This window comes from Eucyclogobius newberryi, unplaced genomic scaffold (assembly GCF_026437365.1).
Source record: "Eucyclogobius newberryi isolate DKJ021-1_F unplaced genomic scaffold, fEucNew1.0.hap1 SCAF_7, whole genome shotgun sequence".
Lineage (NCBI taxonomy): Eukaryota > Metazoa > Chordata > Actinopteri > Gobiiformes > Gobiidae > Eucyclogobius > Eucyclogobius newberryi.
The window spans coordinates 26,165,523-26,193,317 of NW_027316389.1; the positions used below are offsets into that span (position 1 = coordinate 26,165,523).

General features: G+C 44.8%; 1 protein-coding gene across 2 annotated transcripts in view; it reads left to right on the plus strand.

Annotated features, from left to right (window-relative positions):
* Positions 1–231: 231 nt before the first annotated feature.
* LOC140348448 (A-type voltage-gated potassium channel KCND2-like) overlaps positions 232–27,795 on the plus strand; it is a 102,732-nt gene continuing 75,168 nt past the window's right edge. The window contains exons 1-2 of one of the 2 annotated variants that reach the window (XM_072434374.1): positions 232–624; positions 873–2,052. In XM_072434374.1, coding sequence (XP_072290475.1) covers positions 941–2,052 — 1,112 coding nt within the window. In that variant the 5' untranslated portion in view covers positions 232–624; positions 873–940. The remainder of the gene's footprint in view (positions 625–872; positions 2,053–27,795) is intronic. The other variant, XM_072434375.1, reaches the window with a different exon arrangement.

The following is a 27,795-nucleotide window of genomic DNA, read 5'->3' on the forward strand; positions in this document are numbered from 1 at the left end:
TTAAAAACAGAAATAATGCATCTAAACAATGCTTTCGATTGTAAGAAACAGGACTAACTTTACTTTAATCTGAACGTTGGGCGCGCACTCGAAATCTGGAGACGCTGCCCTCTTTGACCACTCTCACACATTGATTAGTTCCTCTCTTTGCTTCACGCAGCAGAGGAATTTGCGGGTGCAGAGAGGACAGGACCACTCCTCTATCTCCCTGCCTCTCGCGCTCTCTCTCTCTCCCCCGCTCTCCGCATGCGATTCTCTCTCTTTCCCCAGTCGGTGCTGAGGAGGGGGAGGGTGGTCTTGCTGTCGACGAGCGGAATATAGGAGTTTACTGAGGAGACGCTGCAACGGGAGGGAAAACGTTTGCGCGCTGGTGCCTTGCGGTCTCTGAGCTGACGGAGGGGGCGAGACGCGCGTGAGCAGAGGACCGCGCTTGGACAGATGACCGCTCCAGTCCGGGGAACTGCCGCCACCTGAATTGTTTAACTTGTTGATGCGTCGTTATTGCACTGGTTTCTCATTAGTTCGGCTGCAGTGGCACATACATGGGTGTCGGGATTGCAACAGCTCTCCGTGGATACTCTGTTCTTGTGGGCGCACTTTAAAGAGCGGCGGGCTGTATTTGAGGTAGGTCATTTTCTTTCATGTTTGGGCTACGTTGTAATTGAATGTGTCTGTTCTCTGTGCGTGTGTGTGTGTGTGTGTGTGTGTGTGTGTGTGTGCGGGGCTGACGAAATCCAATTGATATTCTGCCGCAAAGTGAGCTTCCACAGTTCTACAGTGAATGAGGCTGAGTGATGCTCAACAATGCAATGCGCACGGGTAGAAGTGAAAGCGTGTGTTTTCTTATCAGTGTCTCTGCTGTTCTCCTGCAGATGCGATTCATCTGTGAGCCGTAGCACTGTGGAAATTGGAGGGGTCGTCTTAAACACTACAGGTCAGCATGGCAGCAGGTGTAGCGGCGTGGCTCCCATTCGCCCGCGCGGCAGCCATAGGATGGATGCCTGTGGCGAGCACCCCGATGCCAATACCCCCCCAGGAGCGGAAGAAGACCCAGGAGGGACTGGTGGTGCTCAACGTGAGTGGGACTAAGTTTCAGACCTGGCGGACCACTTTGGAGAGGTACCCGGACACTTTGCTGGGAAGCACGGAGAGAGACTTCTTCTTCCACGAGGAGACAAACGAGTACTTTTTTGACCGTGACCCTGATATTTTTAGACACGTTCTGAATTTCTATCGCACGGGGAAGCTCCACTACCCACGCCAGGAGTGCATCTCTGCCTATGACGAGGAGCTCTCCTTCTTCGGCATCATCCCTGAAATTATTGGAGATTGCTGCTATGAGGAGTACAAAGACCGGAGGCGCGAGAACGCGGAGCGGCTGCTGGATGACGAGGAGATGGACGCGAGCAACGAGGCCACGCCGGTCAACCTGACGTACCGGGAGTATCTGTGGCGGGCGTTTGAAAACCCGCACACCAGCACCTTAGCCCTGGTCTTCTACTATGTCACCGGCTTCTTCATTGCGATCTCTGTGATGGCCAACGTGGTGGAGACGGTACCGTGCGGGACGCTGCCCAACAGGTCCAAAGAGCTCTCGTGTGGAGATCGTTACGCGCTGGCCTTCTTTTGTTTGGACACGGCGTGCGTCATGATATTCACGGTCGAGTATCTGCTGCGACTAGTTGCTGCCCCTAGTCGCTTCAAGTTTGTTAAAAGTGTGATGAGCGTCATCGATGTGGTGGCCATCATGCCTTACTACATCGGACTGGTTATGACCGACAATGACCAGGTGAGCGGGGCTTTTGTCACGCTCAGAGTCTTCAGAGTCTTTCGGATTTTCAAGTTCTCCCGGCATTCAGCGGGGCTCCGGATCCTGGGCTACACTTTAAAGAGCTGCGCCTCCGAGCTGGGCTTCCTCCTATTCTCCCTCACCATGGCCATCATTATCTTTGCCACTGTCATGTTTTATGCAGAGAAAGGCTCCACAGCCACCAAGTTCACCAGTATCCCCGCTGCGTTTTGGTACACCATCGTCACCATGACAACACTGGGGTAGGTGTCAGCCCTTTCTCTCACGCGCCACACTCACACCGTCCTCTCTGGGTCTATGGGGGTGCCACACACTATTATAATAAGGCTATTTTCTCAGCTTTGAATTTGTATATAAGCAAATGCTAAATCTTACATTAATTATTGGACTGTGGGCTTCCCCTTCTAGTTGACATCTATTGATCTGAAGTTAGCTCATATGCCATTATATTACACTGCTCAGGCTATAGGTGCACTTCAACGGTCTGTGACAAGTCACCGGCCAATTATAGAGCTTGAAGCGTGGGTATCTGGGGCTTAAGGGCTGTTTATCAATGACTTTTTATCCTGAACTCAAGAGTGAGCATGCCCATCTCCAAAGCCCTTTAATGTAATCATTTAGAGACCCTCTTAGCTCTTGTTCCTACTCTGCTCTACAGCAAATATTGAACTTTCATGCTCAAGAACAATCCCCACTGTATGTACTGATGTAGCATAAAATAATTAAACTCGGTAAAGACAATTATATCAAATTAATTGATGAGCGCACTCAAGCACTCAGCTGTTCAATGTGCTCTATTGTAATTATTTGTGACATTATTGTTATTTACTCACTTTGCTCAGCTTTTTGGGAATACATGCTTCCAAAGTTACCTCGGTGAGCCAAGTGGCTGCAATTTGGTTTGGAAGTGCTGTAAATATCGTTATAATAAAGCAAATGCAGCACAGAGGTGCCTGAGGCAGTCAGTCTCACTCTCAGAGAGAGAGAAATAATAATCAAGTCGTAGCTAATTTGTGTGTAAAAATATCCCGGCTGCCGTGTAAACACAAGCACTCAGGTGAAGCCTACAGTCCTCATCACCTCCCATTCATCCATGACACACAAATGAAGTCCCGTTGAAACCATGTTGGCTTTTCTTTGCAAAGTCAAAGCATCAGAGATTAAACACGCTAAATAAAAAGCCAGAGGCGCATGTGAGCATACATTCACAGCACTTGAGCACGTCCTATTCAAAACTGCTTTGATGATGTATTCTTTTGTATTTTACTGCTTTGATGCTGCAGTGGTTACATTTTAAGTGTTATTTGTTTATATTTTAAGACTTGGATATACTATGCATTGTGGTTTCTCACACTGCTGTTATCAGGCTGCTGCAGTGATAGAGAAGCAGCCTGAAGCTTCCCCTGCATTCATTCAATATCAGTGGAAGTACCTCTCTGCCTCAGATGACCAATGAGAGCATAATTAGTGATATGCAGCAGCCAGTGATTGAGTCTGCCATCTCCAATGCAGCATCGCTCCAGCTCCAGTCAGATTGAGCGCAGATGAAACACAAATTGTGCATGCATAGTTTATGGATGTTTTTGTATTTAGACTGCAACAAACATATATGCTGCATTTACATCCTGAAAACCTTTTGTGTTGCTTAAGATGGGTTCTAAAGATGTGGTGCCGAGGGAACAAAACTATATGCCCTTGACAATGGGAACAGTTCTATTCCTCATTTGTGAAATGACAGCAGTCTGACAGATGTGCACCTGTACAGAGGCTTGCAGTGGTGCAGAATGCAGCAGAAGACCACCGTGGAGAGGCTCAGAGACAAAGTCGCCTGCTCCCCAGGATCCATCAGTCTGAAGAGAGGATTCTCAAAAATCTTCTCTTATATAATAGCCTGGTAAAGCTAAAGTATGGTTGTCATTGTGTGCTGATAACACTAAGGAAATAGCCTATTACATTCTCCCACAGAAACCTGCAGATTCTTTTCTGCTCTTCTGAAATGAGCTCTTCTGATGGTTTGTTTCCAAGCACAGCGTGAGGAAACATTTAAAACCATCCAACAAATAGTTATTGGAGTCAGAAATGAATGGGCTTTTGTGCCTCCATTTGGAGCATCTGAAAGCATTTGATTTCATTCGGATAGACATTGATGGTTTATGTCGGCGCGGCGTCACGATGTCTTTCCACTACATATATTTTCAATTTCCCTGACTCACGAGCTGTGGAAGTAAAGACGGTGGCGAGCGCGCGCTCCCCTGCTGATGGCCCATTGATTGTGCTTAAGCAGACGTGCAGACATTGGGAGAGCAGGGCTCCTGTTCAGAGGCACTTGGCAGTCAGCCTGAATGAGAGCGGAGGAGCCTCGAGACCAGCGGAGAATCAATAGCCGTGTGCAGCTGCATGTCACGCCTCTGTGTCTCCTGCCGCTGCCACCTCACCAGGACAAGACTCGCTTATGCTCCATATTCATGCAGCTTAATCTCTGTGAGGGAGCATCCTCTGTCAAACTCACATCTTCAGATATGTTGTAAAATGTGAGATCTCTATCTGCTGCACTTTAATCTTCCTCTGAAAACAGTGCAAAGCTTCCAGAGCATATTCTGAGACTTTATTTGATGCAATTCATTTAAAGTAGCAAGTTCTAATATAAAGATAACAACCTGCTGCAATCCTGCTACATTTGCCTCTCCTCTCCTCCTCTCTCAGAAGATCCACAGAGTCAGGGAGAATTAGCTGCACAGGGACTTTTTGGTGCTTGAGATCTTTTAAGTGATTTAAGGTGTAATGGAGTGCACCACTGAGAGCAGCTGTGAAAACGCTGGAAGTCAAGCGCAACCCACAAGGGAAGTGTGAGAGGACAGGCTTTAACCCAGCCACATTTGTCTGGACACTGGCCTTACCTTTTAGAGGTGGGCATAATGTCCTGTGGACCCAACACTTCACGCTGTTCTTGCATTTACAGTGATGATGTTTTACATTCATGTTTAGTAAGTTTGCTGCACTCAAAAACATGTACCATAATTCATAGAAATTTAAATACATTGTAGGTCTAAAAGCCTTTTGGTAAACAGCTATACACTAAACCCACTAAACATTTAAATATCAAATGGCATTACAAGAGCTAAACAAACTAACTTGACCCTAACCCTATCATGGGTTGTGTTCACTTAGTGTTGTAAATAGTCTTTAAAGCCATTTTTGTTTATCCATAATTAGGCTATAGCAGTGCTTCTCAATTATGTTCTGATAAGCCCCCCCTAGGAAGAAGAAAACACTTCATGCCCCCCTACTCTCCGCCGCGACTAGAAATACGGTGAGCGCACCCCAGATATGTTAGAGAAGCAAAGTGTGTGTGTTTTATTGATGTGTAATGTATTTGGCTATATTTGTATTTTTTTGGGATAACAATTAACTTCCCTACTCTTTAATACAGCATATTCATTTGAAAATAAAATGGCCACAAATGGATTAAATAATATAAATGTATGCTTACTGGCCCCTCATTGTAGCTCGTTTAAGCATTATATCATTTATTAGTGAGATGATCTCCATGGTAATGCTTGGGGGAGGGGCTTGAAACTTTGAGAAAGTCACTTTCCTTTGGCTCAGGCCAACAACAAACAGATTTGTGAAGAAGAAAAAAGCATTTACAGGTAAGATTACGCTCTGGAACTACCTGTCTCCTCCTCTCTCTTCCTCTCCTCCTTTGAGCTTGTGCGTTCCGTGGCTCCACTTCGCGAGCCATACTGCGCGACTGCTTTGCGCTCCAGCGCCGTCAGCGGTGGGGCCCCCTTGCTTTGCCGGATCTTTCCAGCGCTTTTCGCTTTTGCGCTGCGCTTCGGCACTTTTCGGCACTTTTCGGCGCGATCGACCCCACTGCCTCTGCGATCGCGAACGACGTATTGGGCACCCCTGTTCTAGACAAAGAACATTCAGAAAAAAAGTATATTTATGATGCAATTCTAAATCATTTTTTACATTTGAATTTAATTTGAATTTTTAATTTAAGTTTTGGACTAAAGCAAACCTAAATAGAGAATTTAGAACTACCAAGCCCAGCAGTTGTACACACTTCAATCAAAAAGTATCCCTAAACCAAACTAAAAAACTGATCACTCCAAACACACAACAGTCTGAATACGACACAATACAACATAATAATCTTCAGTGGTTGAATGAGTTACCAATCCCCTGGTCGTCGCCACAGAGAAATCTCACTCCTTTTTTCACAACAGTCAGTGCGAACATTTGGCCTGTTTGATTATGTACCGCAATGGCAGTCATTTCTGCTGTAATATATTACACCGGTTGGCATTGTGTATGTAACGCACATTATGCAAAACCAAGCCTCCCATTAGTGCTCACCATGATACATCAGCATGTAAAACAACAAGCAGAGGTGGCTGATGGGACATGTGCGTAGGTCGCCAAAAGCCTGGAGGGAGGCTATAGGCGCGCCCCCTTCCAGCTGCTTTGTTTGGGACAAGTGCTGATTCTAATATGAGCTGCTATAATGGGACTGAAGTGTCAGGTGACTTAATGAGCAGGACCTGGCAATAGAATGTGCTTCGTGCACGCGGTCTCGTCCATGCAAATGAGTCTGGAAATGGTGGAAGAGAGGTTTGGGGACAGAACAGGCTGTAGTTTGGACGGATTAAGTCCATTATTGGAGAGATGTGTTTTTCAGGAATGGAAAGTAACTGATTTACAAACATCACGTTATTGTATATCTTTAAACATGCTCTTGTACTTGTAATTGAGTATAATTCTAGCCATGTAAATGTAATCAGCGACATTTAAAATCATAGGAGTTACCAAGCACAGCACAAGTTTCAAACGTCCATGTTTATATCATTTCCATCCATGTCATATCGTTTATGATATATCGTCATTTACTTTCAAGGTGGAATGAAATTTGCAATATAATGATATACTTCCGTGAACTGCAACAAATTTCCCTTGCAAAGTGAGGCAGACAGAGATAATTGCTACTGCTACCTCTACTTCTATAGACACAGAAACACAGGGGAAAAAACGCTTGCAATGACGCTGCGGCGATAAAGCAGAACTTATAATCATCACTTAAATATCCTTCATTTGCAAAGACCACGCAGCCACAAATATATGCAAATAACAATTATTTATTGATGTGAGATGGACGCTGGTGATCCTTGGCAGCTTGAACTACAGGCCGATGGCGGGGATGAGAGACTCAAGGTGGGGGCTCCATCTCCATCCATCGGCAATCTGCCCAGCCGGTTCAGGACCCCCCCTTAGGAGAAAGAAAGCATATTACAAGGGGAGAGAGGGCGGGTCGAGAGAACAGATTCAAGCGGCGCCTGAGTAATAGAGGTGTGGTCAACTGTTTTAAACAAGTTAGTACAAATACTAGAGATGCCATCGTTAAATATTTTGTCTTGTAGCAATGGGACAAGAAACAATTTCCACAAGACAAGGCTTGAGTCCACAAGAACGAGGTCATTTTAATAAAAAATGGTGCAGATCAGTTCACACGTTTTGTTATATGTATTTGCTGATATTGTAACATTGCTCTTTCAAAAGTCATTTTCTCAAGAGGTTTAACTCAGCGAGAAACCAAAGAAAAATGGCTAAAAGATTAAAAGAACAAAAAACAAATCTTCTGAGATAATTTTACATCTTCATCAAATCTTCTGGCATGAGATCTTGTCAGCTAAATTGCCGATTTTCCAAAAATGTTCTTTTTTTAATATAATTTTACAAATGTCAGGTATGTTTTTCGTGCACACCTTATACTTTTACTTATCATTTGGTCGTACTTGTAAATCGTAGCCGCGTAACTGTTCAGAGAAGATATGCATGTACTCATATAATTGGATATCCTTTTTTTCGCCACTCTTCACAGTGATGGGAATTTAAGAGGGGCGATGTAGGCTGTGTGATTGATTAAGATTTTATAGCTGTTCATATATTATGGATTTATTACTGCTGCTGTATAGGTAGTGGAGCAAAAGTGCGCTCCAGAAAATCTGCAATGTTTAATTACAGCACCAACAAAATTGGCTCATTGATTAATCTTCAAACTAATGACGGATTTTGTCCTGGTACTTTTCCTTAGACCATGTGATGGAAAACAGTGTTGACAATGTAAATAATGCTTTACAAATTCCGACAGCAAGCACTTTCATTTTGTTGCATATGTGCGGAAAAAGGCAAAAGGCAAAAACAGCACTCAGTGTTCTGATTAATAATTGAATTGTTTTACGCGAGTTGAAGTGTACTTAGACGGACGTGCTTGATAAAAGGTGAGGTTTTTAAAAAGTCATGAATATAAGTCATTGTAAATAAATAATAATAATGTTTTTCTCCATGATGTATAAATTATGACAATAAAACTGATTATTTAGCACATTTGGGAATGGGTACTATAGCTATGTAAAATCAAGCTGTGATCGGACCCTGTGGTCAGAGCTATTTTGTTGTTCAGCGCTTTTCTGTTAAATACAGCTTAATGTCCAAACACAGACACCTAACTCTACTTGCTGTTGGTCCGCCTTCCCCATCCTGTGAGTGAGTGACAGCTTGATTAACCAATCACAGTGACATATGAAATCGACAATCGGTTTACTTTAGGCCAGACACCACATGCAAAATATATTCATTTATTTTCTCGTGCTTGTTCCCTTCAGGGGAAGTGGGTGACTGGAGCCTATGTGACTTTGGGCCCTAAGTACGCCCTGGACAGGGGCCAGCTAGTCGTAGCCACAGGCAAAACTCCTTTTCTGCTCATCTTACGCTCTCAATATATATGCTTTCACCTGGAAACAACAACATTGCACCTGAAGATATTTTATTATTTAATTTAGTAAACTTGCACTCATAGATTTATATGAGACATTGTAACTTTAAAGCTCGTTTTACTAAAAATAAAATGTCCTCGCTCAGGGGCAGAAATGTCACCTTTTAAAGTAGCACTTACAGATACAAAAGATCTATCAATCTATCGACACAATCAACCGAGAAATTTAAACCTTTATCTGTACATTCTTCAGATTTATATTTTACACATACATTTCTGGCTATTTTTATAACACCTTATTTCTACACATGAAAACCTTACAATGTGAAACTTGAAACACATTTATGCACGTAAACTACTGGAAAATGTCCTATTTAACTGAAGTTAAACTTTAAGCGGCGAGATAATTATGATAAATAGATATTGGAATTGATACCTTGGCTCTAAGAAAATGTCCTCTAGCAAACCTTTTGTCAATGACCAGATCTAAAGAAAACCAATGCACATTAACTCCAGCCACACATCCTTCTGCGATCTAAACAGGCTTTGTGGTAAATATACAACACTCGATTACAGCCTCTCCCTACTTTTTGATTTATTTTAGATTGTGTCTAATGCAATGATCCAAATGAAGATGCATTTGTGGTCAGTTGGCCTGAGCTGAGAAGATTATGGGCAGCTGGTTGTAGTTAATGTGAGTGTGCTGTGTGTGTGAACGGACTCTGAAAGCAGCATGCGTCACTGCGGCCCCTCAGATTGATAAATAATCCATATGGCAAGGACAAAATGGCTGTCCTTCTTTTTGATTCGATTTCTTTGACAACTCATCTTTAAGGCAGCACCGCTAATACACATTCCATGCACCGGGTTTCACTGAGTCCTTTTGAATATGCCGCATTAAACAATGAAATAGACTCCAACATGTTCCGCACAAGGGGCTGCTGGGTAACGTAGTGTGAGGAGGACATAAAATACAGTGCTGGTGTTTTTTCTCAGCGCTCAGCATTTTCATCTTCTTTGTATTGCGGAGGAGCGCCAAAGATTAATGGAATTTTCCAGAACAAGATTAAACTTACCTCCAACAAATGCGCCATCACTGCATGAGGAAATAAGGAGAAATGTGAGCAAACAGATCACTGATATTTCACTGTTAGAAAGCATTTTGCTCCACTTCCCTCCAATGTAGCAGAGCCACGCCTCTCCCTGTGTGAGCCCATGAATCAAACCAGAGAGCGTCTCCAAATGGCCACACTTAGTTTAGTGAGGTGTAAAATATGTTGTTTTATGTCTTTTTGCAAAGCCTTTTCTGGATGGTCAGCAATGGGTCATGCACTAAATGTCACACGTAAAAACCTGAACACCCACAGGAAACTTGTCTATGAAGAAAGAACGCGCAGACCCCAGATGATGTGATTCATGCGCTGTAGGGATCAAAACTGGGATCTTCTTATACAACCGTTTTTTATGAACAGACCTTGACAGTGCTGCCGACTCACATGATGTCGCAGTGACGTGTCTGATCAACTGATTTCAACAGATTTTGGCACCGTCTCCCCACTTGGAGCAGTAGGACGACAGCGCCATCTGCAGTCCGACCTCTTCAGACCTGTATCCAGGTGTGGGGAAGTGGGCACGCCCCCTTGTCCCGCTTTACAGACAGGTGGACGTGTTGAAGTTATGAAGAAGTCAGACTGCAGATAGCGCTGTCGTCGAACTGCTCCAAGTGGGAAGATAGCCCCACAATCTGTCGAAATCAGTTAGCAATTTCTGATAAATGTTAAAGAGAGAACCACATTATGGACTGGGATTGAGCCAACATCATTGGGACAGAGGACAACAAACATCGCTGCTAGATTAAGGAGGCAATTGAAATGGGAAAAAGAACACAGGGGACTATAAACCGGGATGAAACAAACTTAATAAAGAACCTTTTAAATATTGTATAATTTTATCAGAAGACCCAATGAACCAAATTATATAACTAGGCTCTTCCTGTTATGAGATGAGAAGGCCTTTTACTTTTAAATAGGCATAAAGTGCTTCTAACTTTGCTACTCTGGTTCGTTTGTTTATAGCTTTCTACCGTTGACTTTTGCATATGGCTCTGTACTAAATTTTGAAACTATATGTTGTTTAAGCCATTGATCACACAGTTGACAAATGAAACTAAAGCAGCAGCAGCAGCAGTAGCAACAGTGATCCTCCATAGGCCTCATTTGCATACTCAGTAGAATTAACATACAGATGAAAATGGTTTGTCTGGTCATGGAAATCGCTGGGCAGACATGCATAATGCCTCCTCATCACTTTGCTGAAATGTTCGGCTGTGCTCTAAGTAGTTCCTCTCCTCTGGTTTACATTGTGCTTACCACTGCATCCATGCAATTACTATGTCACTGTCTCCCTGATCTCCATGATCCCTGGAGTTTGAATCTACAATATGAGAAGTCATTCTGTCTAACTGGGAACGCTGTGAATGAAAAGTGATACAAATGTGAGGTTAGCGTATCACATCGTTGGGAAGCCTGGTGAAATGGAAAACGCAGATTTTTCCTTCATCGTGACACCTGTTAGATGGTGCGTGAGCTTTGTCATGCAGCAAAGAGAAAATGTGTTATAATATAAGACTTTGAGTGAGTTTGACAAGGGCAAAATTGTGATGGCTCTAGATAGAGAGCGAGGGCTGAAACAAGTTCAACAATTATTCACAGCTGATTGGGAACTAGTTAGAATAAGTGTCAAATAATTAAGTAATCAAATAAGGTTTTCTGGAGTTAAGGGTGAGTGATATTGACAAAAATTTAAATATCTTGACGATATTGTCAATCCAACAGAAAATGTCTTCAAACATGTGTCTTGAGGTTTATTAACGACAAATGTGAATTGGCTGTAAAATATCTCACTAAAGTGCAGAAAGATCACCATTCATCCTTATTTGAGAGTTTACAACCTAACACTTTTCATTTTTATTTTGAATCAGCAATTTTTTTTGCATTTTTTACTATATATTTTATACTCAGTGCTGTATGGTGGTCAAGTGGTTAAGGTGGCGGCACATATGCCAGTCCTCCACGTGCAGCCAGCAGTTCTAATGAAGCCTACGGGCCAAAATATCACCTCACCCTCTGCGGGTGGTCTCTATTCCTCCTTTAAGCTCGGGTCCTCTACCAGAGGCCCCTGGGAGCTTGAGGGTTCAACGCAGTTTCTTTGCTGTTCCTAGCACTGCACTTTTCTGGACCAAGATTTCCGATGTTTTTCGACTCCTTTTACTGATTATTATGTAAAAATAAGTAATTTCCCGACTCTATCTGGACTAGACTCCAAAACATGGCATACGCTGAGAACAGATGGAGGATTTACACAGAACAAGAATATCTTTTTTCTTTTCTTTTTTTTAAATGACACAAGAAATGTGTACATTTGTGACTGACCGTGGCCAATCCAGTTACATGTCTACCCGGAGACATTTTGAGTTATTCACAGATTCTGAAAGTGTGAATTCAAAGCTTTCCAATGATGTCTCACTCATGTAGATCTGATAATATTTAAGTAAGTTGTGGTCATTTGAATGTATACAACTCTCAAACCCATTCACTGAGAAAACGGCTTCCAAAGTTTCTCACCGGAGTGAGCCCAGAGTCACAGGGGGGCTCATTTGCATCTCATTGAGATAAGCCCTCCCCCCTATCACACTGACACCACCTCCCCCTACAGCTGTCACTGAAGACTCAAGAGGAGTGTTGTTATTGATGGTAACTGGACTTGAATCAGAATTAGAAGTTACTATATTAAAATGGAAATACTTGGATTACAAAAGGCCCTGAATAGAATCAAAGAATCAGAATGAGAATAGGGTTCATTGCATTTGTCGGTAAACATAATTCACAGGTGATTCAGTGCACCAACAACGGTGCACTGAATGATTCAACACAAACAACAAAAGATAAGATAAGATAGCCTTTAATGTTACAACGCAGTAGATACAGGGGGAAAGGACAGATAATTTATAGGAAGTTTAAAAAACACCCTCAATAGAAGAACTCTTATAAACAGATGCCAGGGCCAGGTATACGAACTGCAACATATGAGATAATAGACATCATAGGTACACCATCAGAGTCCAATTACGTCCGCAGCCTCTTTTGCACATTCGTCTTCTGTGCTGTGACTCTCGGCGCTGGGCATGTGATGTCTTTTGCCTCGTCAGCACAGAAAGGCCTGATTTTTTCATGCAGGTAGGTCTGCCTGTCAATGTTCAATCCAGGTGGGACCAGGACATGGAGATTGTCAACCGGAGGCAGAACAGCTGTAGTGCGTAGTAGCTGAAATTCCACTGGTTCTGCTCCACAGTGACTTTTCGCAAGCACCACACCTGGTCTCTTGGCATCAAAGCTGTAAGCAAATAACAGGACATTTAAGAAATGGCTAACTATTTCACATGAAACACTCATTAACTATTTTTTTTTGTTTGAATATAAATACCTGAAGTGCTGATAGCTCTTGATCTTTGGAAGCCGTCTGAAGAAGGGACTCAGATGCTTCTGCCAGTCCAAGTTCTTGACGAACACTCTGCCATCCGCCGTTCCAACAAGCTGTGGGATATTGAGGTGACTCTCAGGAGAGCTGTTTTCCACTACCTGATGACAAGGGCGACAATGTAAAAAAAAATTAGAACAGAAGAAAAATATCTGCACTGAAGTTTTGCCAGGCTAATGTTTACACATTACAGTAGTCAAATAACATAAACTAACCTCAGCGATGTCTTCCAAAGTGTCAACCCTGGTCTTCATGTATGCTTGCTTGATAAGTCCATATCATTGCTTGAGAAACTTTTTTTCTGTAAGTGTCAAGATGTCCTCAAGCGGCTTCTCTTCAGGTTTGTATCGGCACTTCCTGGAAGAGCTTCGAGTATCCAAAAAGGTCCAAGTAGAGAACAGTTGCTATATTATTAGTACTATATTATTAGTACTATATTATTAGTACTGATGGAAATGCAATAGAATAAACACTGCATCAGTTTCTATAATGTTATGCCAGACAGGTCGCAATTTCCCTTTATTAATTTCAACTGCATCCTGTTGTACTTCAGTGTAAAACTTAAATAACTATATTATAATATAATATAGTTATTTAAGTTTTACACTGAAGTACAACAGATTACAAAGTTTCTTTTTTTTACGTGAACATATACTGGTCATACATTGTAGAAAAGAAAAACATCTGCAGGGGAAAAGCCCGGCACGTTTCATTTTGCTTGTGTTTAGTGAGACACACGTGAATGTACACATGCACTCACACTCACACATGCACTCACTCTCACACATGCACTCACACTCACACATGCACTCACTCTCACACATGCACTCACACTCACACATGCACTCACACTCACACATGCACTCACACTCACACATGCACTCACTCTCACACATGCACTCACTCTCACACATGCACTCACACTCACACATGCACTCACACTCACACATGCACTCACTCTCACACATGCACTCACTCTCACACATGCACTCACACTCACACATGCACTCACTCTCACACATGCACTCACTCTCACACATGCACTCACACTCACACATGCACTCACTCTCACACATGCACTCACTCTCACACATGCACTCACACTCACACATGCACTCACACTCACACATGCACTCACACTCACACATGCACTCACTCTCACACATGCACTCACTCTCACACATGCACTCAATCTCACACATGCACTCACTCTCACACATGCACTCACTCTCACACTCACACTCACACTCACTCTCACACTCACACATGCACTCACTCTCACACTCACAATCACACTCACTCTCACACTCACACATGCACTCACACTCACACTCACACATGCACTCACTCTCACACTCACACATGAACCCAGACTCACACTCACACATGCACTCACACTCACACTCACGCTCACACTCACACATGCACTCACTCTCACACTCACACATGAACTCAGACTCACTCTCACACTCACACTCACACATGCACTCACTCTCACACTCACACTCACTCTCACACTCACACTCACACATGCACTCACTCTCACACTCACACATGCACTTACGCTCACACTAACACATGCACTCACTCTCACACTCACTCTCACACTCACACATGCACTCACACTCACGCATGCACTCACACTCACACATGCACTCACACTCACGCTCACACTCACACATGCGCTCACACATGCACTCACTCTCACACTCACTCTCACACTCACACTCACTCTCACTCTCACACTCACACTAACTCTCACACTCACTCTCACACTCACTCTCACACTCACAATCACTCTCACACTCACACATGCACTCACTCTCACACTCACACATGCACTCACACTCGCGCTCACACTCACACTCACACTCACACATGCACTCACACTCACACTCACACTCACTCTCACACATGCACTCTCTCACACTCAACACACACTCACTCTCACACTCACACTCACTCTCACAGTCACTCTCACACTCACAATCACTCTCACACTCACTCTCACTCATTCTCACACTCACACTCACACTCACACTCACTCTCACACTCACACTCACTCTCACACTCACAATCACTCTCACACTCACACATGCACTCACACTCACACTCACACATGCACTCACTCTCACACTCACTCTCACACATGCACTCACTCTCACAGTCACTCTCACTCTCACACTCACTCTCACACTCACTCTCACACTCACTCTCACAATCACTCTCACACTCACACATGCGCTCACACTCACACATGCACTCACTCTCACACTCACACATGCACTCACACATGCGCTCACACTCACACTCACACATGCACTCACTCTCACACTCACGCTCACACTCACACATGCGCTCACACTCACACTCACACATGCACTCACTCTCACAATCACACTCACACTCACACATGCACTCACTCTCACACTCACGCTCACACTCACACATGCGCTCACACATGCACTCACACTCACACTCACACATGCACTCACTCTCACACTCACACTCACTCTCACACTCAGTCACTCTCACTCTCACACTCACTCTCACTCTCACACTCACTCTCACAATCACTCTCACACTCACACATGCACTCACACTCACACTCATGCTCACACTCACACATGCACTCACTCTCACACTCACACATGCACTCACACTCACGCTCACACTCACACATGCACTCACACATGCACTCACACTCACACTCACACATGCACTCACACATGCACTCACACTCACACATGCACTCACAGTCACACTCACACATGCACTCACACTCACTCTCACTCATTCACTCTCACACATGCACTCACACTCACACATGCACTCACACTCACACATGCACTAACACTCACACTCACACATGCACTCACACATGCACTCACACTCACATATGCACTCACACATGCACTCACACATGCACTCACACTCACGCTCACGCTCACACTCACACTCACACATGCACTCACGCTCACACTCACACATGCACTCACGCCCACGCTCACACATGCGCTCACACATGCACTCACACTCACACATGCACTCACTCTCACACTCACACTCACTCACTCTCACACTCACTCTCACTCTCACACTCACACTCACTCTCACACTCACTCTCACAATCACTCTCACACTCACAATCACTCTCACACTCACACATGCACTTACTCTCACACTCACACATGCACTCACACTCACGCTCACACTCACACTCACACATGCACTCACACTCACACTCACTCTCACACATGCACTCTCTCACACTCAACTCACTCTCACACTCACACTCACTCTCACAGTCACACTCACTCTCACACTCACAATCACTCTCACACTCACTCTCACACTCATTCTCACACTCACTCTGACTCTCACACTCACAATCACTCTCACACTCACACATGCACTCACACTCACACTCACACATGCACTCACTCTCACACTCACACTCACTCTCACACATGCACTCACTCTCACACTCACAGTCACTCTCACACTCACAATCACTCTCACACTCACACATGCACTCACACTCACACATGCACTCACTCTCACACTCACACATGCACTCACACTCACACATGCACTCACACTCACACATGCACTCACACATGCACTCACACATGCACTCACTCTCACGCTCACACTCACACTCACACATGCACTCACGCTCACACTCACACATGCACTCACACTCACACAATCTCTCACTCTCACACTCACTCTCAGACATGCACTCATACATGCACTCACACATGCACTAACACTCACTCTCACACTCACTCTCACACTCACACTCACTCTCACACTCACTCTCACACTCACTCTCATCACTCACTTTCACACTCACTCTCGCTCTCATCACTCACTCTCACACTCACTCTCACTCTCGTCACTCTCTCTCACTCTCACACTCACTCTCACACTCACTCTCATCACTCACACTCACTCTCACACTCACTCTCACACTCACACTCACACTCACTCTCACACTCACTCTCACACTCACTCTCACACTCACTCTCACCCTCACACTCACTCCCACACTCACACTTACTCTCACACTCATTCTCACACTCATTCTCACACTCACACTCACTCTCACTCTCACACATGCACTCACACTCACACATGCCCTCCCTCTCACACTCACACATGCACTCACACTCACACATGCCCTCCCTCTCACACTCACACATGCACTCACACTCACACATGCCCTCCCTCTCACACTCACACATGCACTCACTCTCACACTCACTTTACCTTTCACACTCACACTCACACTCACTCTCACACTCACATTCACTTGTGGGCTTCTTTCAGACGTTTTGCCAATGTGCCTCGAGACAGAAGTGCACATCCAGAGCCCGTCGTGACTGTGTTTTAGTGCCGCGTGTCGTAATTAGCCACAATTTCTCTGGTTTGCAATCTGTGCAGGAAAAGCCCCACCTGAAGTCACTGATCACTGAATCAAACACTACTGAATGTAGTTTCATGACACCTTTCACTTTTACACTGGCATTTTGGAAAGCTCAAAAAAGACCACAAATAAAGAGTTCATTGTACTTAACCAAAGATGCACACATGTATTCATCAATTGTATGGTGTATTAGAGGGACATTGTATTGAAAATGGAAACCTAAACCGTTTGAATTTCAATCAAACAAACATATTATGAATTCTATTTTTAAACAATATCTTCGTACTTCACAATGATACAATGTTGTTTGTTGACTTTAGAATAACTAAATAGCACAGAACACACAGAGGAATTGTTAATACCTGTGTGCATCTAACGCTCGTAATGAGGGCTACAGCTAAGCCTGTCACGATATCTATATCGACTTAATGTTCAATCAATTATAGATCTTCTTTTGCATTAGTGGGGAATCTTTTGGTAGGTGTTTATGTAGTATGATGATATTTGAGTTGTAGGGGGGGTCAAATAAGTAAATTCTATCACAAATTGTAAATAATAACTAACTATTAGTGTGTTAAAAGGTGAAGGACCTGATTTTACTTAAAAACATGAAAAAAAAGAACTCAGGCTGAGCAAAATAATATGTCTGTTTGCCATAACCCGGCCGACGTGGTATGAAACTAGCCGACTGAAGAAAAAAATATCAGCATTTTGTTGAACGTCAAACTCTTTAATTAAATTTGTATCACGCTGTTAAACCTTTTTTACATCCCAAAGGACTGATAACTCTTAATATTCGACACTCCACATGCTTCTGTCATAAAACAAAACGCGCAAGACTTAAGTTTTATTTTTTTGGCAAAGTGGTTTGCATCTGTCAGCACCACTGAAGTGTCTAGACTAAACATGGACCATGTCACGCTCTATCACGGTGTGACTTGATTTAAATTTAACTTACGCAATGCATTCTGGGATTAAAAGACGTCCAGCAGCGTCATCACAATAAACATGGCGGCGCCCGTGTCCCCGCATGTTCCCCCCCGCTCGCTTTCGCTACCAAATAAAGGATAGCGGCGTACAAAAGGTCGATTGAAATATCTTAAAATCGTGAGATTTAGTCTCCCGATCGGGTTGATAGAGATGTTTTCCGTCATTGACTGTTGAAGCCTGACCCCTGGCGGTCACTCCTGAGTCAAAAAATGGCACAATTTTGATCTTTTTTTTGCCTTCAAAGTAAAAAAAATAAGAATTTGCCTACCGAGTTTTGCTGTCGTGGTAAAGCTAACAACAGATAGCATTCAAGCGCACTTCATGCTTTGCAAAGGAGAAACCTTTCTATGCACAGCACACTATCAAACTGCACACTGCTCTCTCTTTTTCACCATAATAAGAGCGTACTGGGGCTAAACAGATTTTACTTTATTGCATACATTTTTTTTTTTTAAATCTGCCATTTGATATTTTGATTATATTTTACATATAGAGAAGGGTTTAATATCCAGCTTTTGGTTTATTCTGTCAGTGGCAAGTACCGGTAGTTTAAATGCATATTGTAGCTCACTCAAATTGTAATTGCCTTTTATTTTTAAGTCATCCGTCTCTAACTTTTGGAAAAACAACCAAACAGCAATCATTCTAAATCTGTTGCCATTGCCCCCGCCTAACCCCGGAAAGCACCCAGGTTGGCAGCACCGATGTAGGATTAGACAATTATTCAGGAAGGTGCTGAAAGTCCCACTCATCACTGCTTGGAAGGGGGCGTAACAATGCTCCCTCCACCAATTCCTCTTTGCCGGTGTGGGACAGCATACTAACACTATATGCAGCTAAAGCCGAGCCCGTTCTCCTAATGCCCGCGTGAGAGAGTGGATCCCTCCCCTTTTGACATTTGTCTCTTTATCAAAAACGCCCCTCAGCCAACAAGCAGCATCTGTGATCAGCCGCCATCCACAGATTAGAGCTAACAGCAGTCATCACTCTGCGCAAGAAGAAGACTGTGAGTGATGCAACGCGTCTGGCACCTCATTTGAGACACTGCGGAAATAGTTTGAACATGAAGCTGAAAGTATTATTCTTATTGAGAGACAATGATACACATGAACGTGAATGGAATAGCTCTAAATATTGAAATGAAGCACACTACAGTATATTATGTGTAGCTTCAAGTAAATGTGGTTATATAAATGGCCATAAAATAAATAACTATAATTGTGACTTGTTGACGCACAGAATGCTTTGAGCCTGCTCAAATTGATTAAATTAAAATTGATTCAAAGGTGCACTATGTAACCTTTCCCGTGGTGGGCCTGAGTTGGAACACGTCCCATTCGGCACATTCTTAATCAAACTTTTCTTAAAACGTGTGTGTATTGTGTTCTGTCCGCTGTGGTCTCAAGTAGTGCTCAGTATAAATTAAGTTGTATCAAAATGTACTTCACCGAATTTAAGCTTAGAAAGCGAAACACTAATTATTTTACATTTTACATCTTAAGTCAGGCTTTACTCAGTTCAGTTCCGTTTTCTGACATTTATCTAACAGTTTTTGATCAAGTCAAGTATTTATCATGAAAGCAGCTTGTATTCCAAGAGTAAATTAAATGGAATTTATGCCGTATGGTAAATATGGTTACTATGGCAATTTCAGCGCAGTTTGAAATAACTTGCCAAATTGGGCAGGGTTCTGGAATGTTCCACTGTGTGGCATTATCAACTTATTTATCTTGCATTAATTAAATTTAAGGTGACATTAAAATACATTGAAATCATTCATTTTTACTGCAAGTGGGGTCACCTCTCCACTGGCTCCTGTGGCTCAGAGAATAGACTTTAAAGGGGCTCAGCTTGTGTACAAGTCTCTCCATGGTCATGCCATATGAACCATCTCGAACTCTGAGGACCTCATGGACCGGCCTCCTGCTGGTGCCAGAGTCAGGACTAAACATGGACCGGCCTCCTGCAGGTGCCAGAGTCAGGACTAAACATGGACCGGCCTCCTGCTGGTGCCAGAGTCAGGACTAAACATGGACCGGCCTCCTGCAGGTGCCAGAGTCAGGACTAAACATGGACCGGCCTCCTGCTGGTGCCAGAGTCAGGACTAAACATGGACCGGCCTCCTGCAGGTGCCAGAGTCAGGACTAAACATGGACCGGCCTCTTGCTGGTGCCCAGAGTCAGGACTAAACATGGACCGGCCTCCTGCTGGTGCCCAGAGTCAGGACTAAACATGGACCGGCCTCCTGCTGGTGCCAGAGTCAGGACTAAACATGGAGCGGCCTCCTGCTGGTGCCCAGAGTCAAGACTAAACATGGACCGGCCTCTTGCTGGTGCCAGAGTCAGGACTAAACATGGACCGGCCTCCTGCTGGTGCCAGAGTCAGGACTAAACAGGGACCGGCCTCCTGCTGGTGCCAGAGTCATTACTAAACATGGACCGGCCTCCTGCTGGTGCCAGAGTCAGGACTAAACATGGACCGGCCTCCTGCTGGTGCCAGAGTCAGGACTAAACAGGGACCGGCCTCCTGCTGGTGCCAGAGTCATTACTAAACATGGACCGGCCTCCTGCTGGTGCCAGAGTCAGGACTAAACATGGGAATCTGCGTTTCAGTTTTATTTATAACAGTCTTCCTGAAGATGTGAGACAGGCTTCAACTCTCAACTCTGACAATGTTCAAATCCAAACTAAAAACAGTTTTGTTTGGCTGTGCATACGACTGAAAGGATTTTCTTTGTACTTTTCTCTTTTATGTCTTAAACTGTTTTGTAATTTCTGTCATGTCCTTGTGATGTTAATGCATTTTATTTTCCTGTCGTGTGAAGCACTTTGAATTGCCTTGTGTAGGAATTTTGCTCTACAAATAAACTTGCCTTGCCTTACTGTGGCGCATTCCAGGCTGTTTTGACATCTCCATAGAGACAAGCCGGTGGCAAACCCTCAACATTAGTTTCGTAGTGCTTTTTTTTAAACAAAAGTCAGTTTTCAGTTTGAATGACATTTTGCACAGACACAATAGTCTAGTCGTGACTTGTGCTCATCTCTTGTAAAAGGCTGTGGAGCAGCATTGTCCTGAGCTCTGCCTGTTGCTTCCAGTTGGGAGCAGATGTGATGTGTTTGTTTTACTGGCACACTTTGATTGTATAATACTGAGTGCTGTTACACTGTTGTAAGAGGTTTGCTAACATCAATAGAGTCTTTCATGTCCCTGAGATCAACATAATCAATTTAAGACAAGCACGGAAACGTTGATGGGGACGCATTAATTGAAACTAAGGCCCATTGGTAACACTTAAACGGACTCGCAGATACTGTAAGATTTAGTCAGTGCTTTTTATGAAGCGCAGCCATTGTTCAACTCAGAACAATGTCAACCTGTCTCAACTATAGGATGATCAATAAATACTGTTATTTAATTTTGAGTAGGCCCCGTCCATCTGCTCATCTGAGGGGAAGGATAGAGACTGTTCTCTAGCTAAAGGAATCAATACAAAAAACACTTTGGGCACATATATGATGTACCAATGGCACTGTGGGAAGATTAAAAGCTCTAAAAAGTTGATTTTGCGTGATATGGGCCATTTAAGCTTTAAATGTTTCTTTAAATTATCTATTGACACATTTAATTAATTAATTGGCCATTTAATTAATTAATTGTGTATTAAATACATAAATAGTATATTGAATTAATTAAATGTGCGATTTTAATTAATTAATTACTTAATACAACAATGTATTAATTAATTGTGCATTTGAGCATTTAATTTTGGCACATCCTCCATACAGGGCAGTCCCAGAACACAGCCTCCTGGCAACCACAATTTCTCCAACATTTAGCATTTCCCTGTGAATAGTGAGCACTTTGGCATGGCGTTTTATGAAAACAATTTGTCACGTTCTTCCAACAGAAGAGACATGTGACTTTGTGGTCCTCCATTGTGAGGTATATATATTTTTCCATTCTTTGTCCGTCAAAATGAAATGACCCTCTCGTTCCTATTTCATTTTAATACATTTAGTATATTGCTTCTTGAGTATTTTTTTTTAAATAAAACTGTACTCTTCAAACACAATACTTGAACTACTCATTGAGTAATATGACAGTGTAACAGTACTTTTACTTCAGTAAAGGTTTTGATAACTCTTCCCACAGTGAAATGTTTTGTCCTTCTAATTACATGAACATTCAAATAGACATCAGCTATTGAATCTCTTTCTCTTACTCTCTTACTACTTCAGTGATATTTTCTTCAAATACTTCTTTACTCACATGAATGATGATGATGATATAATTATTAAATTATTTTGAAGCAACTGTACTTTTCCTTGAGCACAATTTTTGGTTACTCGCACCTTTGAATGTAAGTTATATCTTATACAGCAAGTTATAAAGAAACTGAACCAAAGTCAGGTTCAAAGTCTGATTCCTGCTGTTGTATCTTTGGTCAAGACGCTTAATCCATTGTCTTTTTTATGACACTCTGTTGCTTCCTCTCCAGAGTTGTTGTTGTTGTTGTTTTATGGCGGTTGGCATCCAATTGTTGCATTACCGCCAGACTTTATTCCTCAGACTTTTCGTAGTCCTCAGACTCTGTCGTAGTGCGTAATAGTTGTTGTTGTATTTGTTGTTGTTTTATGGCGGTTGGCATCCGAGTGTTGCATTACCGCCAGACTTTATTCCTCAGACGTTTCGTAGTCCTCAGACTCTGTCGTAGTGCGTAATAGTTGTTGTTGTATTTGTTGTTGTTTTATGGCGGTTGGCATCCGAGTGTTGCATTACCGCCAGACTTTATTCCTCAGACGTTTCGTAGTCCTCAGACTCTGTCGTAGTCCGTAAAAGTACTCCTCCCATTGCTTTGGTGTTACAAAGCCCATGAGGTCATGATATGTCTTTGTGACTAGAATAGTTGTTGTGTCAGAGACCAACCGGCTTTATTCCAGGGAGACTCTTCTTCATCTTCCTCTCCCTCTTTGACGTTCGGTGCTTTGGAAGTACAAAGCCCATGAGGTCATGGGACGTCTTTGTTGTTTTACAAAGCCCATGAGGTCATGGGACGTCTTTGTCGTTTTATCCTTTAGAAGTCCTTCTTCCATCACTTTGGTGTTTTTAGGCCCATGAAGTCAAAGCGCGTTAGAACATCCTCTTGCTCCTCATCCTCGGCTCAGTCTCCAACACCCCCCACCTCTATAAACGTTTACCCAGCCCTGTGCTACACAAGTAAGCAACCACAGCCTGACACAAACCCTGTGACTGAATCGCCAGAACGTTCCGCAGATTGAACTCCCGCCCATTATTCCGAAACCGCGTAATAGTTGTTGTTGTTGTTGTTGTTGTTGTTGTTTTATGGCGGTTGGCATCCAATTGTTGCATTACCGCCAGACTTTATTCCTCAGACTTTTCGAAGTCCTCAGACTCTGTCGCAGTCCGCAAAAGTACTCCCTCCATTGCTCCGGTGCCACAAAGCCCATGAGGCCATGACATGACCCCGTGACCAGAATAGTTGTTGCCGTTTCAGAGACCAACCGGCTCCACTCCAGGGAGACTCCTCTTCATCCTCCCCTCCCTCCCCGACGCCCGGCGCCCCCACCGCACAGCTCCACCCTTCAGGCCTCACTCCATAGGCTTCAACATGTCCACTGATGTCGCCGCCCGGCAGCCGCGCGTCCACGAGACCGGGCGAGGACAGGAGACCACCCCCACCCCCATCTCGTCACTCCGACCACTCCGACTCCCCACAAGCAGACCCCCACCACTCCGACCCCCACCCAGCGCCCCCAGCCCGCCCTCCACATCCGCCCAAACAAGCTCCCCCGCCCCAAGGAATCTCCCTGCAGCCCCAGCAATGATCCCGATCCTTCCAGTTCCGCCCCGAGCCTGAGCAGCACAGTCCACAACATCCACCACAAAGAGCACAAAATCCTCTCCATCCACAACCAGGCCACCCCCACCAATTCCGGAACCTGCACACCTGGGACCCCCACTCCCGAAACCCCCACACCCCCCGGGAGCCACGCTGCCCCCCCCCACCCCGCCCCGGCCGGGAGCAGCGCCGGCTCCCCTCCCTGCACCCCCTCCAAACCCGCCACCCGAAACCCTCCCGACTGCATTCGCACAGGCCACACCCCGAGAGACCCCCATTCCCCGCACCTCAGCAGCTCCCCCGCCAAACCCGCATCCCCCGCAGGCAGAGCCATGCTCCTCCCCACAGCCACAGCACCCCAGCTCCGCACCCACGCCACACCTCCCACACTCACGATCTCCCGCACATCCACCACACCTCTGCCCCCCTCCACAGACCGCTGCAACATGCCCAAAGCGCCGGCACCCAAAGCAACGCAGGGGCGGCGGAACATATGGCCTGACGCTATAGCACATGTACCCAATGAACATCTTACTAGGCAGGCACCTCCCTTCAAGTGTTACCATTACCGACAAGCTGTCACATCTTACCCCAAACCGGGTCACCTTCAAACGCCTAGCGTCCACCACCGTAACTCCCGTCAAATTCTCCTTAACTTCATCCACAGACGTCGCCGTAGGGACGCCTACGATAACTCCTCTGACCGTGTTTCTTTCAGCATTAGACACAAGAATGTCCTTTCCACCCAGACGTTTAGTTCCAATCGCCTTCCGTTGCTGAGCCGCGTCCTTGCACACGACCAGCAGCGAGCCATCTCTAAGGACACTCGCACTCTTGATCACTCCCACAGCTACAGTTAGGCTCTTTGACAATGCCACTGAATTCCACTCCTTAAAGGATGCACTATCCTGTGCAAGCTTCATGATCACCTTACAGTCTCTGCTCTCACCCCGGACATCAATAGCTTCAGCCTCATCCTGCTGCTCATTCCCAGAACCCTCGGACGAGCTAAGGGACTTTTTACGTTTCCGGGCACGTGCAGGCAGAAAAGGCTGCTCCTCCACGCCGTCCAGAACGTCTTCCATCCCCGATCCACTCTCCTCCGCCATCTCCCGTCTCTCCAGACCGGGTGTTGAGCAAGGTCTCCTCACAGTTTTGTACAATAATGGCGGTTGGCATCCAAGTGTTGCATCTGTTGTCGTTGTTGTTGTTGCTTTTGATGGCAGCTTGTCGTAGTTAGACTTTATTCTTCTTTTAGGTTTTATAGCGGTTGGTATCCAAGTAGTCCTCAGACTCAAGACGTTTTGACTCCCATCCTAGAATCATTCTCAATCTGCGATTCGAGTCTGGGAACTTGGATATTTATGCTATTCTGAGTAAGCCCTTCCCTCCGGGCGAACCCTCCCAATAAAGGGAGTATTCTGCTTCTTCTATGTTTTTTTTATGGCTGTTGTTGTTGTTGTTGTTTTATGGCGGTTGGCATCCAATTGTTGCATTACCGCCAGACTTTATTTCTCAGACTTTTCGTAGTCCTCAGACTCTGTCGTAGTCCGTAAAAGAACTCCTTCCATTGCTTTGGTGTTACAAAGCCCATGAGGTCATGATATGTCTTTGTGACTAGAATAGTTGTTGTTGTTGTTGTTGTTGTTGTTGTTGTTGTTGTTTTATGGCGGTTGGCATCCGAGTGTTGCATTACCGCCAGACTTTATTCCTCAGACGTTTCGCAGTCCTCAGACTCTGTCGCAGTCCGTAAAAAAAGCACTCCTCCCATTGCTTTGGCGTTACAAAGCCCATGAGGTCATGATGTGTTTTTGTGACTAGAATAGTTGTTGTGTCAGAGACCAACCGGCTTTATTCCAGGGAGACTCTTCTTCACCTTCCTCGCCCTCTTTGACGTTCGGTGCTTTGGAAGTACAAAGCCCATGAGATCATGGGACGTCTTTGTTGTTTTACAAAGCCCATGAGGTCATGGGACGCCTTTGTCGTTTTATCCTTTAGAAGTCCTTCTTCCATCACTTTGGCGTTTCTAGGCCCATGAAGTCCAAGCGCGTTAGAACATCCTCTTGCTCCTCATCCTCAGCTCAGTCTCCAACACCCCCCACCTCTATAAACGTTTACCCAGCCCTGTGCTACATAAGTAAGCAACCACAGCCTGACACAAACCCTGTGACTGGATCGCCAGAACGTTCCACAGATTGAACTCCCGCCCATTATTCCGAAACCACAAGGCCAACCCGGCCCTTTCCCTATCATAAGCCTCACAGCAAATCAGCACATGCTCGACAGTCTCTGGCACCCGACAGTGACCACACAGACCGGTCGGATGTTTGCCTATCCTACTCAGTGACCAATTGAGTCCAGTATGGCCAATCCTCATGCGGGCGAAGGCCCTTTCCTCCCACGCGTATGTGATAGAGATGCCGTCCAGTAACACAGTGGCTCCAAAATTCCTGCCAAAGGCCGACCACATGACTCTTGATAACGGGCTTGATTTCAGACTTGCCCAACTCAACCGCCACATCAATTGATGGCCGCCGAAGGGAACGTTTAGCCAGTGCATCAGCCATTTCGTTACCATCCACCCCCACATGCGCAGGGACCCAAATGAAGGAAACCCTCACATCCTTCCTGGACAGGGAGAGCATCAGACAGAAGATGCCATTCAACACATCCTGTCTGCAATCCAATTTCCCAGATTTAATGCTTTGCAATGCAGAAAGGCTGTCAGAGGCCACCACAATGCCGCAACACTGAAAAGCCGGTTGGTCTCTGACACAACAACAAACAAAAAGTACACACAACAACGAACAATACCTCGTGCACTTGGATGCCAACTGCCATAAAAAACTACAACGACAACAGTTTGGATATTACGGCAACATAGAGGAACGCCTCGGTCCGTATGACGGGGAAGAAGAAGAGGAAGCGTGACCTGGTCGGTGACGATATGAACAGCGGGGAGGACTCCCCTGGAGCCACTGATCCTGTGCAGCGTAGGGCGTCTTCTTGCTCGTCTATGGAGGGCTCTCTCAGTGAGGAGCAGGGCGGGGGGGTTGCAGATGTCGGGGATGTGAGTTCAGAGTGTAAGGTGTTCATAAAGCTCGCGCAGGATAATGCGTCCTTTAAGGGGTGGGATCCGATGGCGTTGACAAGGAGCCTGACTGTAGCTGTGGGAGTGGTCAAGCATGCGAGTGTCCTTAGGGATGGCTCGCTGCTGGTTGTGTGCAAGGACGTGGCTCAGCAAAGGAAGGCGATTGAAGCTAAGTGTCTGGGTGGGAAGGACATTCTTGTGTCTGATGCTGTAAGAGGCACGGTCAGGGGAGTTATAGTAGGCGTCCCTACGACGACATCTGTGGATGACATAAAGGAGAATTTGACTGGAGCTAAGGTGG